Genomic DNA, 16,984 nt, shown 5'->3' on the forward strand with positions numbered 1-16,984 from the left:
AGTGGCCTGACCAAGGTGGAAAATTGGTTGACAGATTTGGGGACAGAGGCTGCAGCAATTTTAAGTCAGATCACGAGGCTAAAGAAATGCACTGGCTTGCGTTGTTCTGGGGCTAGGGAGTCCATGGAGGACACTGAAACCTGAATGTTTTGTCAGATATAAAACAGATGAGAATTATTGTTGCCCATGTGCTTTAAGTACCCTATGCTCCAGCGCCCTAAATGCCTCTAGGAACCATTGACATAGGCTTCCACTGTGCCAAGTACTCTGTAAATCAAGTGAGGAAATGACAGAAATCAAGTGTGAAAGGAAATTCTTCTCTGAGTCAATAAATGGCAAAGCTTCTAATAACCTCTTTGAGCCACTTCTGAAAGTAAGATCAGAAACAAAGTCAAAATGAATTTAGAAAAAGTGTATGTCATGTTTAATTTTTATGGTAGATCCAGCTGGTTCTGAAAGAAATAATTGAAGAGCAACCGTATTAAAATGATGATTAGCTTCTTATAATACCTCAGGGAATTAGTCTTCTTTTTCAAGAAAATATATATTTTTATAATTACCTAATTGACAAAAAGACAAGTGTACACTATGAAGTTTATTGTTTACAGGGAATCTCCAGAGTTGGAAATTTAATTTATTTCTATAAAAAGCCATACCTTGAGAGAGTAATTTTACCTTAAAAATCCATTGAAAAACAGATAAACCTTTCTGCCAAATACAGGGTGCAGCAATTTTCTCCTTAACATTTGAAAACAAGCCTATAAAATTTAATGTTACAATCTCATTTCTCTAGTACCTGTAACAACCTCATTTTCAAATTGTGCTGTCAAGTGTTAAGTTTTAACCTGTCATTTTTATTTTCATGGGCTAGAATGTAAACCTACATGCAGAAATTTATACCGTGGTGCCACTCATTTGTGTTAAACATGAACTGTTTTTATTTCCGTTTGACTTGCCCATTTGCAAGAGAACATAAAAATTCTTTCTTTTGTGCAGTACCATTCTGTAGGGAAAATCTAAATTGCAGTCTTGCCTGGACATTTAGTGTTTAGCGATCATACTTAGAATGTGAATATTCTTGTTTTTACCTTCATTGTCTAACTGACCTAGTTCATAAATAGTAACGTTCACACTGCCGATCTTTCTATAAATAATCACATCTGTAAACATGAATAATTTGTTAGCATGCACTAATGAGTGTATGAGGATCCCACCTTAATATTGCAATTCAAGTATTCATCGTTGTCTTTTTTTTTTTTTTTTTTTTTCCTCTGTAGAATGCCCTGAGACCATCTGTTTGGACTATGAAAGCTTTTTTAGCTTTTCTAAAAGACTCACCTACTTTTGTTGACAACATTCTAGTCTTTTGTATTGCAGTCTGCTGTGATTAATAAAAACATCAACTTTAGATGACTTTGTATGACTGCGTTTACTTTCCTATGACTGGGAATTGCAACTAGAGTAACATCTCATAAACAAAGTATTTTAGTAGACTTTATTTGAATAAATCAACAGCCATTGCTTACAAATAATTAAATGGGAAGAAGGGAATATGAGAAACTTAAAGGAAATTCCCAAAGAAGATGAATGTGTTTCTTAACTAATCAACTAATTACATGTAAAATGATTAGAAACTTTATTACTTTCCATAATAGTTCAGTTTGCTTCTTTAGAGTCACTGCAACTTTTATTATGATGCAAACTTTTAACTTGGAAATGTGTTTTATCTTTGACAGCAACTATAGTGTTAAATGAACTCAACTGGACTGCAGCATTGGATGATGTATTCAAGCGAAACAGAGAAGAAGACCCCACTTTATTATGGCAAGTTTTTGGTAGTGCAACTGGCCTCGCTAGGTATTACCCAGGTAACTGAAGTCTCCTTGAGTACTGTCCTATCCCACATACTGCCCTAAAAAGTCTGAATTATTTGGAAGAAATATAAGGTAGCAAAAGATTACTTTTTAATGTAGGTGGTATTTCTCTTAAGTAGAAGTAACTCAAAGGCATTGAAGTTATTCTGGCAGAAAGTTAGTACGAGGGGGAGGAAACTGGTGATTAAATAACTCCGTAGTTGTATTGTTCAGAATAAGAGTAACAGAAGATGATGGCCTTTGAAAAACAGAACAATTATATCTTAAATTTGTACTGTTTTCTGTACAGTGTGTAAAAAATTGGTTAAATAATTGTTAGTGAGATTTTTTACCTGTCTAGTTTTGAAAATAGTGACTAACTAGACAGGTAATCTTATCATTAAAGTCAGTGAAAATACAATTGCACCATGCTTATGTCATGCAGAATTCATGATCTCAAACAGTTGTGTTTTTCCTATCGGAGCTAAGGTCAGCAGATACAACTTGATTATTTCAAATAATATCTGTTCCACCTGTCAAAGAATCCTGTCAGCAAAACACATAGATTAATTTAAACAAGTGTATATTTTGCTGAATTTTGATCATCTGTAGCCTTAATTTGATACTTGATGCACACTACCTAGCGGAAAGCCTTGTTGTATGGAAACACAAGCTGTCTGTGCTACTGCTGTTCTTGTTATAATTGAGATAATTGTGTCTAATGTCTTATCTCATTTACTTACTACTGGTTAAGGAATATCTTAGATCCTCTTTCTTCTGATTATACAGGATTGTTGCTGTTTCTGAAAATGAGCTTATGCTAACAATGTGACTGTGATTAGCACAACTGCTGACATTGGCAGAGAAACTGCCTTAGGCTAGTTTGCAGGAAGAAATATATCATAGCACTGGAATCCTGTTTGTTTTGTTGTGCTAGATACTGATGAAATAAATACAGGGTGATGTTGCAGAAAAAAATAATATTGAAAATATTAGTTTCATATTCCATTTCCAAAGGTTCTGTCTCACAGCTTTTCATATCTGTTAGTGCTGTGTTTGGGATCACTGTTTATCACCACTTGCCATATAGTGATGTTTTCCAAATGCAGAAAAAGAAATATTTCTAAAATACATCTCTGTGGCAATCTCTGTGAAATTCATTTTCAAGTGTAAGATTTTCTCATGTATTGAAAAATATATTCTTATATTTAGCAAGCCTGCCTACTTTGGATGTTTACCAACATAGCACAGCTTCAAAATCTTTACATATTTGTCCTTAGAGCACCTTTGTAAGAAGTGAAAAGCTTGTTTTCTCCATTTTGCATGCAGATAAGGTACATGTACATTCTCCATCTAAACACAAATTTATACTTACTATTCACTTACTGTTAAGTCTGTAGACACATGGCTGTTTTTATTAGCTGCTGAGTCATATCAGAAGATAACTTCATAAATATTTGAGTAATTCCCTGATCTCTAAATTTTGTACACCTAAAAAGTATGCTGGAGCAGTTTGACAGTCCTCAAGTTGTACTTGTGTTGTTCTGTGCAACTTCTTCCCACTTCCTTCTATTTATAGTTCAAATGGTAAGCTGCGTGGTTTTTAGATTTTTAATTAGGATCAGTTTTTCAGATCTCTCTGTTTCTGTAAACTCTTTTTCTCAGTTTGCAGTGACTTATCTGACACATACAAATGTTCTGAAAATGAAATCAGGTTTCATATACTAGAAGAGATGCATTTCACATTATATATTTGAAAATGATGTTATAAATTGTCAAACATATCTTCATTATATTGGCCTTAGGTAAGCTTACTACAGATACATGAGTTTCTCTGTAGTGATGATAGTTGTGAAAGGATTTGGAATTATAAAAAAACAAAATTAAAATGCATAGGCAAAGCTGCTCATTATGAAGTGAGTTACATCCGTTCAGTCTTACATCTCCTAATAAACAATCAATCTTTCGTACCTCTAAGCTCTGGAGAGAATCTTCAGTCACCGGTTTCTTTAGATGTTTTTTGTCTGATAGTATGTCACTTCCTTGAGTAATTATCCAGATAGCACATCACTTTTGTCTTCTGTAGGCTTTTAGCCTGTCCTTGTCACCATAGCAACCAGCAACATGAAGGGATTGTTGTGAAAGGCCCCATCCATGGAAAATGTGAGCAAAATACTTCAGAAATGCAATGTAAATTACTCTTCTTTGCATTTGTTTCCTACAAGTATTCTATTGTACATAGTGCAGTGGCCTCCTCTATCATCACATACAAGATGTTGTATAATTTTCAGCTCTGCTTTGTCTGACTCTTCAGAATATTTGTGCTCCCTTGTCTCTGTCAAAGGGTCAAGATAGTTTCCTTCTAACTGTGACTTAGGCTGAGGAAAGCTATATTATATTTGACATTATTTGTATATTTTTTTTTAACCAGAAAATATGTAATCCAGACAAACCAGATTTACGTGTAGATACATAGATTCTAATATAGAAGAAAGCTAAGTATTAGAAACACACATATAAATGAAGACACATTTTGACATTTGCAATGGTAGCAGAACTGTTACAGTAAAGGGGAACAGTACAGAAACTTCCTATCTTTACTTGACAAGATTGCAAGAGTTCTTGTCTTTACTTTACAAGACTGCATTGAGACTGACTTCTGTCTTTATAGATCAACAGTTCACGTGCTTCATTTTATTAATTGTTTTTCTCCAGCATATACTGAGTTCAACTTTCATTCTCAAACATCAAGACAGAAATTGAAGAGAAGAGACAAAGATTCAGGATACGTCTGTGGGCCTTACACCTAAGTTTTTGCCTTTCAGCTAGACCTTTAGTCAACTTGATGGAGTTTCCTTGAACTGAGATTTTCCTTCTTGAAATTATATGACAACCTGTGTCTTCCCTAAAATAAATTTAGAGATTAGCGAGGGAACTTAGTGTCAATGTTTTCATTAGTTTCAGTGGCAAGTATTTGTGAAGAGAAGTGCTGTGCTCCATTATTTTGCTGACAATCATTCATTCTGATACAAAGATTCCAAAAGTAATGTTAAGATCTGTAGCTATTTGCTGAGCTCTGAACAAATAAAAAGTAAAGTAAGTTTATAGTTTAATAAAAAAGCTCCAACGAAGAATCAGATGAAGTGAACAGAACTTTCAGGAAGAATGTAATATATACTGATTGTTAGGTTTCAAGATACCTTGAAATTACAAATTTACAAATTACAATTACAATACAAATTAGTCTTTCATTCAAGATACAGTTTCAGGATTGTCCTAATTAATTAATTCCAATGCAAATAGAACTTGCAAATATGTAAAATTGGAAATATCACAACATTGTATTTTAAAATTCAAAACTTTCACTTCTAGTATGCTTTAAAAAAAAAGATACATGGTCATCTGAGATGATAAGATGATACACACGCTTGCCTAAAATAGGAGAGATAGATGACTGTTATGCCAAGAAGTATCTCATTCACCAGATGGAGACTATCTAATACAGAATATCTGAGAAATTTTAAAGGCTGAAACTAAGTGATGATGCTCACAGAAGCACAGAACAGTTGAGATGAAGGGACTTCTGGTGGTCATCTGGTTTCAGGTCTTGGTCAAGCAAAGCAGGATGTAATATATACCTTTTTATTATTAATAATTTATTATTGCTTTTGATGCTGTGGCAGTAGCTCATTAAAAAAAAAAGAAGAAAAAAGTCTTGAACTGATTCCCTGTGGGCTTGCACATGTAGAACTTCATTGCCTTCATGTAGACAGAAGGGTACTTTAATATAGATCAGACTGCAAATTTAATTTGTAATTAAACACAGAATTGTGGACAAATCTGTTACACAAAAATAATTTAATTAAAGTGGTTTTATGTGGTTTGACAAACGTAGTTATTTAAATTTTCTTCCTAAGTCTTAGAAATCGGCTATCTAAAAGAATAATTTGCTATCAAATTTTTGGCAAGCAATTTGAAAGTGTAGGTGCAAACCAACCACTCCCTCTTTTAATCTTGAAATCCTTCTTAATTATAGAGCTAATGAGGATTATAATTGTTAATCAATGTTTCATTAAAATACTGCAATGGGAAGCACATTATTTTTACTACAGTAATTACCAATTAAACAAATTTTTAAAACCACTGCTATTAATCACTACCTTACATCTCTCTGTTTATTTTGGAAAATGGAGATCCTTAGTAAAGGATGTATTTTGTTTTGAACTGCAGACAGCACACATTCATTTGTAATTAAATATGATACAAGAGGCTTTCTAGTTATAATAATAAATACATTTAAGAACATATGACTGCAAAGCTTTACTGAAATAAAAACAGATAAATGTTTAATAATGAAAAACTGTTTGGTCAGCAACGCCAATTCAGTTGTCTTGGGGAAGTATAGCACACAGCATTTGCCACAGTGTAAAATGACAGGGTATTACTGAAATGAGTAGTCTTAGACTACAGTAGGTAGGTTTTATTTAGCAACAACACAATTGTGACGATATGTGAATAGATTCAGTATCTTTTAGGAATTGTTGTACCTAGACACATTCTAGCAATCTTTGATGTGCAGGAAGCTGAAGATGGCAATGTGCCACAGCTGGTTAAGAGAAGAACAGCTAAGGCAATTGGTAGCAAAAACAAAACTGTAAAAGAAATACTGTCCTGTTCCCAAAGGTTCCAGGTCTTCCCTCTTCCATTTGGAGGTTTAACACAGATTTAATTCAGGAATCCCAAAACAGTACATCTGGCAACATCATCTCTCCCAATATGCTGCATTTCTGTTTTCTTTCAAAGATGAAAAAGCAACTTCCACCCTGTGGCTCTGTGGCCCTTCTCTTATCTCAGGACCTAGATACACTTTTTTTTTTCTCTTCATTTGACCTTACCCATGTTAGAGAAAGAAGGAGGAATAGAGAAGGAAATGGATGGAAGAGGATTGTCTTTTTGGCTCTGTCCAGGTTTATATAGCTACAAGAAAGCCAGTAAAAAGGACAACAGTATCAACTTTTTAGGTGAATGTTATGAGCATTGTACTTCTGAAGAAAAACTGTAATTCCTCAGGAGACCAACTCTTAACCATGCTTCCAGGTGAACTGCACGTAAAACATCATGTGGAGATGCTTATAGTCCTGTTGTTTATGGAGATAGGAATCTATTTCCCTTAAAAGTATTGAATTCAAGTTGCAACAAGGAGTTCACATCCTTAGATAAGTGAATTGATACATAATGAGGTTGCAGTTTTGGCACTGAATGTCTACATACTCATAATTCTTTAAGCATATCTGAGCATATCTTGATTGTGCAAACAGCTGTGTCTTAAACTTGTGCTCCCACAGCTCTAAAGATATGTCTGTGCTGGTAAACAGAACAAGTCAGAGTTTTAGAAGTGGTCTTTCTGTCAGTCTCATTGTGTGACTGATGGAATATGCTGGCAGTCTTTCTCAATGGGCGGTACTCCAACGTTTTGTTTCTTCTGTCCTATTTTGGGGACTTCATGTTTTCGGATACATCTAGATTCTCTTATGCTACACTGCATACTAATTTTCAGTCCCCAAACATCCTCTGACAGGAAACAACACAATCCTCAACTTGCTTCGAACATTTTAAACTGCTACTCCGCAAAATGATCTGTAAAGTGAAAATGAGAATATTTCCCACCTCTATTCTATTGATCAGCACAGACATAATACTTTGTTCTCTATTAACTACATGCCAAAACGTCTTTATTTTTAATCTGTATTCACCTGTTTTTCTCAAGTTGGCAGCCACCTATGGCTTGTTCACCTGTACTGGTCCTAATTCCGTTTAGTAATACCTACCTTTTCCATAGCATTTTCTTCATCTCAAAGAATGGTCTAAAAGTAATAAAAATATCGTTGTCTGCATTTTTTGCAGATCATAGATTAGCCTTTTTTTCTGTCTTACTGTATGTATCCAATATGAATAATTTCTGAAAAAAAAGTTGCTTTACATTGTTCATGACAGTGTTTTATTTATTTGGTTCTTCCTATCTAATTAGGGCATACTAGATGTTAAATAGAGAAAATTCACAGATAGAGAATGCTGAAGTTTTTTTATCAAAAATTATATTTTCTCCTAAAGGCTTAAAATTCTTTCATTAAAAATACGAATTAAGAAGGGCCAGCATTAACTCTACTCCTTAATTAAAAAAAATAATAGTAATCTTAAATATATTTCCAGATGTTAGCAAAGCAGGTCTCACTCAGCTGCTGGAGCATGCCCTCTTTAGTCAAATTAATAATGGAATAGGTTTAAAAATCAATTTCTAATAAAATAAAGTGGTATCTCTCTGAATGAAGGACTTGTTGTGCACAGCTGCTCTTGTGTTAACCATTAATGGCGAGCAATAGTGTTGCTGCTATTATATTGAACTCTCCCAAGAAAGTCATTACTGAAGCGGGTACTAAGGGACAAGAAAACCTAAAAAATCCATACAAAGTGAATTTTAAAAGCTTTGAAAAACTAAGAGCTTTTTTTTTTTTCAAATGGGTCCATATGTTAGAGCTGACAGCTCCTGTTAATAACTCAACATATACAGGAGCCTTCAGAGTTTAAAAAGAAAAGAAAACCACAAAACATCCCCAGTAATGCAGCTTGTAAATAATCAGTTAGCACAATTAGTGTGTAAGTTGAATATTTCTCTGATTTTTAGGAGGAGAGCACATGGGCTGACATGATTTTGTCCTGACCATACTCATCATATGGAAAATCTTACAATATACTTGCTGAATGTTGTGGTTGTGCACGTAGATCCACCTAGTTTCAGGTTAATATATTATTTCTGTGGAGGTAATGAACACTGAATCCAGCAGCCCACTTCATGCTGAAGTTCGTACCATCTTCTTTTTTATAAAACACATCAAAATATCCATAGTTTTCACTCTTAAGGGGAAAAAAATGTCATCTTGTTGCTTCTATAAATCTTCTCAAGCTTTAAGGATCCTTTTGGACATTAACAAATACATTTATGGAAGTGTTTATTGGGTGTATGCTTAGCAAGTTTGCTGATGACTCTAAGCTGAGTGGTGCAGTTGACACAATAGAGGGGACAGATGCCATCTGGTGGGACTTGGACACACTCGAAAAGTGGGCTCACAAGAATCTGAGGTTTAACAAGGCCAAGTGTGAAGTGTTGCACTTGGGTTAAGGCTATCTCTGATATGAGTACAGACTAGGAGAAGAACTCATTGAGAGCATCCCTGCAGAGAAGGACTTAGGGGTTCTGATGAATGAGAAGCTTGACATGAGCCATCAGTGTGCTCTTACAGCCCAGAAGGCCAACAGCATCCTGGGCTGCATCAACAGAGAGATGGCCAGCAGGGAGAGGGAGGTGATTGTCCCTCTCTGCTCTGCCCGTGTGAAGCCTCACTTGGAGTACTGAGCACCTCTCCTATGAAGAAAGGTTGAGGAATTGGACTTATCTTGGAGAAGAGAACGCTCTGGGAGACCTCATTGTGGCCTTCTGGTACTTAAAGGGAACTTACAAGCAAGAAGGGCCCGACTTTTTACAGTCTGGTAGTGATAGGACAAGGGGGAATGGCTTTAAAGTAAAAGAGGGGAGATTTAGGCTAGATATTAGGAAGAAATCTTTTACTCAGAGGGTGGTGAGGCACTGGCACAGGTTTACCAGAGAAACTGTGGCTGCCCCATTTCTAGAGACATTGAAGGCCAGGTTGGATGGGATCCTGAGCAGTCTGATGTAGTGATTGGCAACACTGCTCATGGAAGGGATTTGGAACTAGATAATCTGTAAGGTCCCTTCCAAATTAAGCCATTTTATGATTCTGTGAAAACTCACTGTTGGACTGTTTTGGGCTGAAACACATCTGGAATGTGATAATTGACATTTGTTACCTGCCTTACTATCAATTTTTAGCCTCTTTCCTCAAATGTGTTACAGAGATGTAAAGCCGTTAATAATTCATTTGTGCCTCTCTGCTTCTTGCATGTGTGTACCTAACCGCTAGAGCAAGGCAGATGTAACTGAGGTTTCATTGAGCAGGACTCTCTTGAGAGCCTCCCCTTTGACACTCACCTGTGCCTCTTTGTTTTCTCAGCACAGACTAGAATCATCAAATGAGTTATAAATGGGCAGATGCAGTCAAGATCTCCCTTGAGCAATGCTTTTGTTTAGGCTTCACCCTGGGACAACTTCTGTACTGCATGAATTGCTTTTGTATGTAATCAGCAAAACCGAGGCTTTGCACTGTAAGTGTGAAAATAACAGAATAGCATCCCTAGCTGAAGCTTGAAATACAGACATCCCTACAACTTCCATAATGCAATCAGCAGAAATGGGAGGGATATCAAATCCAATGAATAATTTATAAAATATCAAATTAATCATATGCCAAGCAAGAAAATCTTTAAGAGAACATGAATAAAGCCTAATTTATGCAACAGAGAACTCTGTAGTGTTGACATAGTTCAATACTATCCAACAATGAAAAACACTGAAGCTCATCTCTTCAGGACACTCTGTGAGCCAGATTCCAAGGCATCAATATTCATGTTTTAAACAACAGGTTATATAAATAAAACTGTAAATCTCAAAAATACTGATTTTAGTTTTTTTAGGAAAATGTCCAATATTCTTTTTGTGTATTTTATGATTGTTTTCATGAGACTTTAGTCAGTAAGACCCAAGGCAGTTTCCCCAAATAGTTACATAGGATGTTCTTTATATGGACCAAGCCACTGTATGGATCTCTTTTTCCAGTGGTCGACATATTATTTCTAATTATTTTTTATAAAGTTATGGCATCATAATTAGTTATTTTTGGATAGAGAGCCCTTATCATCTCCAAAAATTCATAAAACATGAAATCTCTAAGGAATAAATAGGAAGGAAGGAAGGAAAAGGATCTCATGCAGACTCTTAGGTGCTTTTGGAAATAAAAGGAAAAAAAAAACAGGCATGACAGATTTTCTTATTTGGTGGTTCCTTGCAAGTTCAAGCTTGCATTAATTCTGCCACTTCAAGTTTCTGAAAGATTATGGAGTGCATCCTATCCAGGCAATTGGTGTTGACTTCAGGGAAATTATGTGTTGTTGCACCATCATACTTCAGTATATTTCAGATTTTGCAGGAAAAATTACCTGAGTTATTTCTCATATTCTCGTCTGTTACATAAAAAATGTAATCAAATTTTAGTTTAAAATTTAGAAAAGTTTGATTATAGTTCAAAATAGCATGTGAAGTAAGTTACACTGTAATCTTCTTGAATGCTATGATATCAGATAAATTATAGCTAAGTGTTCATTTAATGTTTATGGCTTTCAGTCGATAATTTATTACCTATGAAGCCTTTGCTCTGGGAGCCTTTAAATATCTATGTCAGTATCCAATGTTAAAGAAATATCTGTTGATGTTAGAAGCAATCTCCTTCAGCTCCTGTATTCAAATTCTCATTGAACCATCATTTGTTTGCACTGGAGAATAACGTAAGGAGTAGAACTTACCTTTCTCATGAGAGAAAAGAAATAGCATTCAAAAAATAAGTTTAAATTAACTACTTAGTGGAGATTACTGAGTCTCACTAGCAGTGTAGACCACATTTTATCTTTTGTTTTGAAATAAATCCGGATGGATACATTCTTATAATCCTCTATTCATAAAGACTGTTCTAGATATGGATTGATTAAGGACAGATTTGGTAGGACGTAGACTTTTATTGCATGTTCGTTGAAAGCCTAAAGGTTCTATGATCTAAGATCTATGTAAGTCAGTATCTTGATTTACATTTTTTCCTTTACATAAAGTACTCATAATACAATGTGAAATCAGTGCATTCAGTGCAAATTTTTCATGTCCTGGGAAGTTCATTTCATAGACAGATTTTCAGATGGAATTTCAACAGCTGAGTTAGTCTGGATGGACACAAGATGTCTGAACGTGTTCTAACCATGGCTTCAGACTCGTGAGATACTGATGAATTGAACCTTTGTTTACCTAAGTAATAATGTATAAGTTACTAAAAAAATTGAAGTTTATTAGCCTCAAAAATTCTGTTCTCTCATACCTGGAACTTCCAAACCTTTCTCCCTCCAGATCACGAAGGACCTGTCATTCTAGCATGAGTTCACACCCAATACTACTGCAGCATGAGATTCTTCAGTGCACAGAGTACACAGTGTCTCTGTGGCTGCTATGTTGATAAATAACCTGGGGGTTATACTCTGTTTAAATGTGCTGGTAACTGATGCACCAACTCAAGCTGTGGTCACTTAAGAAAGAATTCATTTAGTAAAATAAATTTTAAAAAGACATCTACTGCATCTAGTCTAAGCTGCCATCTTCTTTTATGTTCCTGGATAGAGATAACGTAATTCTTCCCATTTGTTTTAGATGGCTGCCTTTTTTTTTTTTTTTTTTTTTTTTCAGAAAACATCCTGGAACTGCCTATACGTTTCTTTATTTCCTAGACAGAAGAATGATTAACATCAGAAAACAGCTCTCTCAGTGCTGTTGGCATACAGTGAGAGAGCAAATTGCAGAACATTATCTCATTTCATGTAACTTTTCACATTTTTGTGTTCATTAAGCTGTCAGATGGTTTTGAAAGGCTCGTTTTCTTTTTCCATAAGAGGAAGATGCCTACCCTAGCTGAAAATCATGGTAAAGCTTAGATTAAATGCTTACAAAAAGTTATTAATCTTAGCATTTTCTCTACAGAGACATAGGTGTTTCCATCTGTTTTTTATTTCCAGAAAAGCTGACACTTTGTGTCAGTTTTCTAAATTGCCTTTTTAGGTAGAACTCACTTGAGTTAATGGGCAATTTTAATTTTTTAGACACGTAGCAGAGCTTTAGATGAACATAATCTTGTTATATACGACATTAATTGACCAATAAATGTTTTTAAAATACAGACCTTTCTTGATTCTTGAAATAATTTTTTCATATTCTAAAATGCTTCTGTTGATATTCTTGCCCCATTTAACTCAGTGGTTAAATATACTCAATAACTATTTCTCAACATAATCTGGCCCTTTAAAATGTTTTATATATATATATATATATATTACTACATTGTATAATGTGGTTTCAATTTATAGGAGTTTATAGTTCAATAAGTTATTACAAAAATGCAGATATTTGTCATCAGTTCCAAATGTTGATACTCACATTTATGTGGTACAAAGTCTGTGATGTTTATTCATTATATTTTTAAGTGTTTGAACTTATGATAAAGCTTTAAATTTACTTGACATGACGATACATGTTTTTTTCCTATTTAGCTTCCCCATGGGTAGATAATAGTCGAACTCCAAACAAAATAGATCTGTATGATGTTCGTAGAAGACCATGGTAAGCTTTCTTTAAAGAACTGATGTAAATGCATCTCTTGCTTTCTGGATTTGACATTGAAGATCTTTCATTCTGATTATAGTCTTTACTTTTAGATACTGCTATTTTCTGTATACAAACTCAGTTAATTATTCTGAAAAAAACATGTTCTGATTATATTACTTGTGCCATCCGACAAAGTATGTTATGCAGTTGCATTACGTGGACTTTTTCATAGGTGGGTAACTGTCACATAGGTCTCCATATAAAATGAGGATTTTTGTGCCAAAATCAAATGTAATTCAAATTATCAGAATAAGACAATTTTCCAGTGTTTACAAATAAGTCTCAGTGGTTTAGACCAGCTAAAGAATGAATAGACCTGTAAAAGAGAATAGTAGGATTGTTTATGTTTTTCTGTAAGCTTTTCAAGGCATACTGATATTTGGATTAGTACCGGCTGAATGCGCTCTTTCAAAGAATGAAGTATTTTTCCCTAAGCTGGGCTGATGCAATAATTCATTTGTCATCAAGACCTTTAGCTGTGAAATAGAATTCATGTTTTTCATTTATCAACATGTGAAAGCATTGAATTTCGATCATTATATCTTACTTCCAGGCTCTCCTATTGCAGTTAGAATTTTGGTTTATTTAGAAGACACAGCAAGAGAGAAAATGATGGCACATGTTTTTCTAATAGTCACAATAAGAGGACATTTTTTGGTTCAGCTGGATTAATTTAGAGATCTCAGAGTGTCTTCCATCACACCCAAGAAATCTGTTTTCATTCATATCCTTTGTTTATTTCAGGTATATCCAAGGAGCTGCATCTCCCAAAGACATGCTGATTTTAGTTGACGCGTAAGTGTTTAATATCTGGATGTTGACGTTAGAGAGATAAAAGTACTCAGATCTATTGAACAAATCCCTGTACACTGAAAGAAAGGAAGAGATAATTAAGGAGTCCTTGTATGCAAGGATCAAAAATCAGTTGTGAGCAAACAAACATAGGAAAATATATTTCCAAAAAGACCAGAACAAACCTGAAAATTATTTGAACTATGTACAAGGAAGTGTTTTTAAATCACTTTGATATTATTTTACTTTCATCTTCTTAATAATTACTAAAGTAATCAGTTGAAAATTTCTCACATGCATGCCAAGATTTGATGTAAAACACAAAAGCAGAAGGAAATTACTGGAAGCATGAAAGTGGATTTAATCATTTCATGAGCCTGAAGGGTGAGAATTATGCAGAGTTCACATTTTACCATACTTATTTGAAGCTCAGTTCCTATAAATCATTAATCCCTGAAAAATCGAAATGATTTGCATAGACTTCCCCTTCAAATAAATATGAAATAAAATGAAAAGGAGGTTTTTTTGGTAAACATTACACTTTTTTGAATTTTTTTTTTTGTTCTTATTGACAAATTATTTAAGTTAGGCTATTTTATAAGGACATGAAAGAATAAGGTATCAGAAAATACGAAAAATCTGTAGCAAACTTTTTGTGATTTCATGTAAAAAAAAGTCATTCCATGTTTGATGTTCATACTGAGATATTTATTACATGCAGCGTAGAAAGTGAGCAAAGAAGATGATTAAAAAAAACAAAACCCTCTCTTCAACTTGGCAAGGTTTCTTTTGTTTAGCTGTTGTCAAGGAATTGAAAGAAGCATTGAACTTGATATGTCAGACAGATCACCTTATGCTGACCAAAAATGCTTAGTAAGAAGATATGCATTTCATGCTTTTAAATGTGGTGTTTACAGATCTGGAGTAAGGTTTATTAGCATTTGTTATTTCTACAGTTAGATTTAGTTTTTTTCTTGAATCAAACAGGCTGCCATTTGAGTGTCTAAAAATCTAAATCTGTAAATCTTAAGGTAGGAATATAAAATGTTTATATAATGTGTTGGTTGAGAGAGATAAAATCTCTCCAATAAAATGAAAAAATGATGCATCATTACAACTTAATCTGAGCCACAAGATTTTGGCTTTGAATACCTTCATTTTTTATTCTAGTAATGTTAGAACACTAATGGTATGTTGGAGAATTCAGGAGAATTATTGAAAACTCAAGTATAGAGGTTGCTGAGAGTGCTGGTTAGTTCTCTATATTTTCTTTTTTAAAAATAAAATGTTTAAAAGTCATCTTTTTTGTTATCCTATGGATTTCTGTTAGGAGCGGGAGTGTCAGTGGATTGACGCTGAAGCTGATCCGTACGTCGGTCATTGAGATGTTAGAGACCTTGTCTGATGATGACTTTGTGAATGTAGTTTCAGTGAGTATCTGTTCTTTCAACAAAACCTGAATTGTCAACAAAGCCATAAGGAAACTATTTTCAGTGCCAGATTTGAGGTGCTTGAATATTTAGCTGCAAGGAGGGTTAAAAAACTATTGCAAACTACCACAATTCACTATTTTCTTGAAATAAGAGGATTCATAGTAGCCACAGATTCATGGGAATACATTTGTTTGAAGACATTTCCATAAAGGCCAATCAACTACAGTAAACAAGGAAGCAGTTAAAGCAAAATTCATTTAAATAAACCTCTGTATAGCCAAATTCTCCTTTCCAATATTGAGGTCTGTTTAATGTATCTTCTGTTTGCTTGGTACATGCATATCCTCTTGGAATAGTTCCATGGGGGTTCCCTCATTTCATTTTTTGGCACAGTAGTCTGTTTTTGGAGATACAATGATACAGAGGAGGTAAGGGAGAATTCTTTCTTCCGGACTTCAGACAGTTGAGGTACTTGTGTTAATTGATGCATCATGAGAGAAGATGTACAGTTGTACATCCAACCTGCCAAGGAGATATTCCTAAGAAGTTCTAAAATTCACAATTTTATGGTACCAAAGCACTTTTTTCCCATAATAATAAGCAATGTAATAGAGGAGGGAATGCATGCAGGGACTTAAAAATACACAAAATTTACATGCACAGAGACACTGTGATGTGTAGGCCCAAGTACTGGTGCAAAGATGGTAGGACTGTTATGATTATGATCAGGTGCTGGCTTTTTTTGAGGTTGGATTTCCAGCTGCTAAGGTATTTCAGAACATGATCTCAAACTTCAGTATTGTGTGTGATTACTACAAACTTGACTACTAGTCTTAAAGCTTAAGTTTTCTTTTTCTTTTTTTTGTTTTGAAGTGGCATTTTAGTCATTCTAATATTTCTATGGAATTTAAAGTGCAAATCCCTAGTTTTCAAGAAGGCTGAAGGCAAAATAAAACAGATTTGGGGAGGGGGAAGTTGATATGAGCTACTTGCAGTTTTCAGACTCATACCTTGGATGTCATGGTCTAGCCTCAGGCAAGGCTTTTTTGTTCTTTATTAAGCTGTTGAACTGTAGAGCTTTGATTCTAAGGATTTAGGATAGAAGTGCTGGCATACTCTTAATGACAAGAGACAGCCTGCATGGTGAGTAACTCTGCAATGATTTTGGAGGCAATTTTCAACTTCTACAGATGTGTTGTAGCCAGCCTGCAGGGAGAAAGACCTGAAATATCACTATCAGAAATCTCTTTGAACACCACTTATTGCTTCATCTTTTGCTGTCAGTCTAGCTAGACCTTTCCCGAGTAGTAGAGAAAAGCTCTTATTTGCAATGACATTTCCTTTTTCCAAATTTTTAATGGTGGTTGGTTGTTTTTTTTCATCTAAATTACAGTGAAAAAAATGAAACTTCTTTTTTCTTAAAGAGTATCAGCTTTATGTAATGACATTAGACAGCTTGGCTCTTGCTCTTGTGTTCTCTGTTTAGAAAAAAAAAAGTCAACACTAATCCTAAACTAATG

The 16,984-nt window shown here is 34.5% G+C and overlaps 1 protein-coding gene across 8 annotated transcripts in view; it reads left to right on the plus strand.

Annotated features, from left to right (window-relative positions):
• The window catches only part of CACNA2D1 (calcium voltage-gated channel auxiliary subunit alpha2delta 1), a 361,729-nt gene that overhangs the window by 258,657 nt on the left and 86,088 nt on the right, over positions 1-16,984 (plus strand). For all 8 annotated transcript variants that reach the window (XR_002434297.1, XR_002434298.1, XR_002434299.1 and 5 more), the window contains 4 exons: positions 1,737-1,868; positions 13,125-13,194; positions 13,984-14,034; positions 15,362-15,461. Coding sequence is in view for 4 of the 8 variants with exons in the window: in XM_021384460.1 (XP_021240135.1) it covers positions 1,737-1,868; positions 13,125-13,194; positions 13,984-14,034; positions 15,362-15,461 (353 nt within the window). In the remaining 4 variants the exon portion in view is untranslated. The remainder of the gene's footprint in view (positions 1-1,736; positions 1,869-13,124; positions 13,195-13,983; positions 14,035-15,361; positions 15,462-16,984) is intronic.

Source organism: Numida meleagris, chromosome 1, assembly GCF_002078875.1.
Source record: "Numida meleagris isolate 19003 breed g44 Domestic line chromosome 1, NumMel1.0, whole genome shotgun sequence".
Lineage (NCBI taxonomy): Eukaryota > Metazoa > Chordata > Aves > Galliformes > Numididae > Numida > Numida meleagris.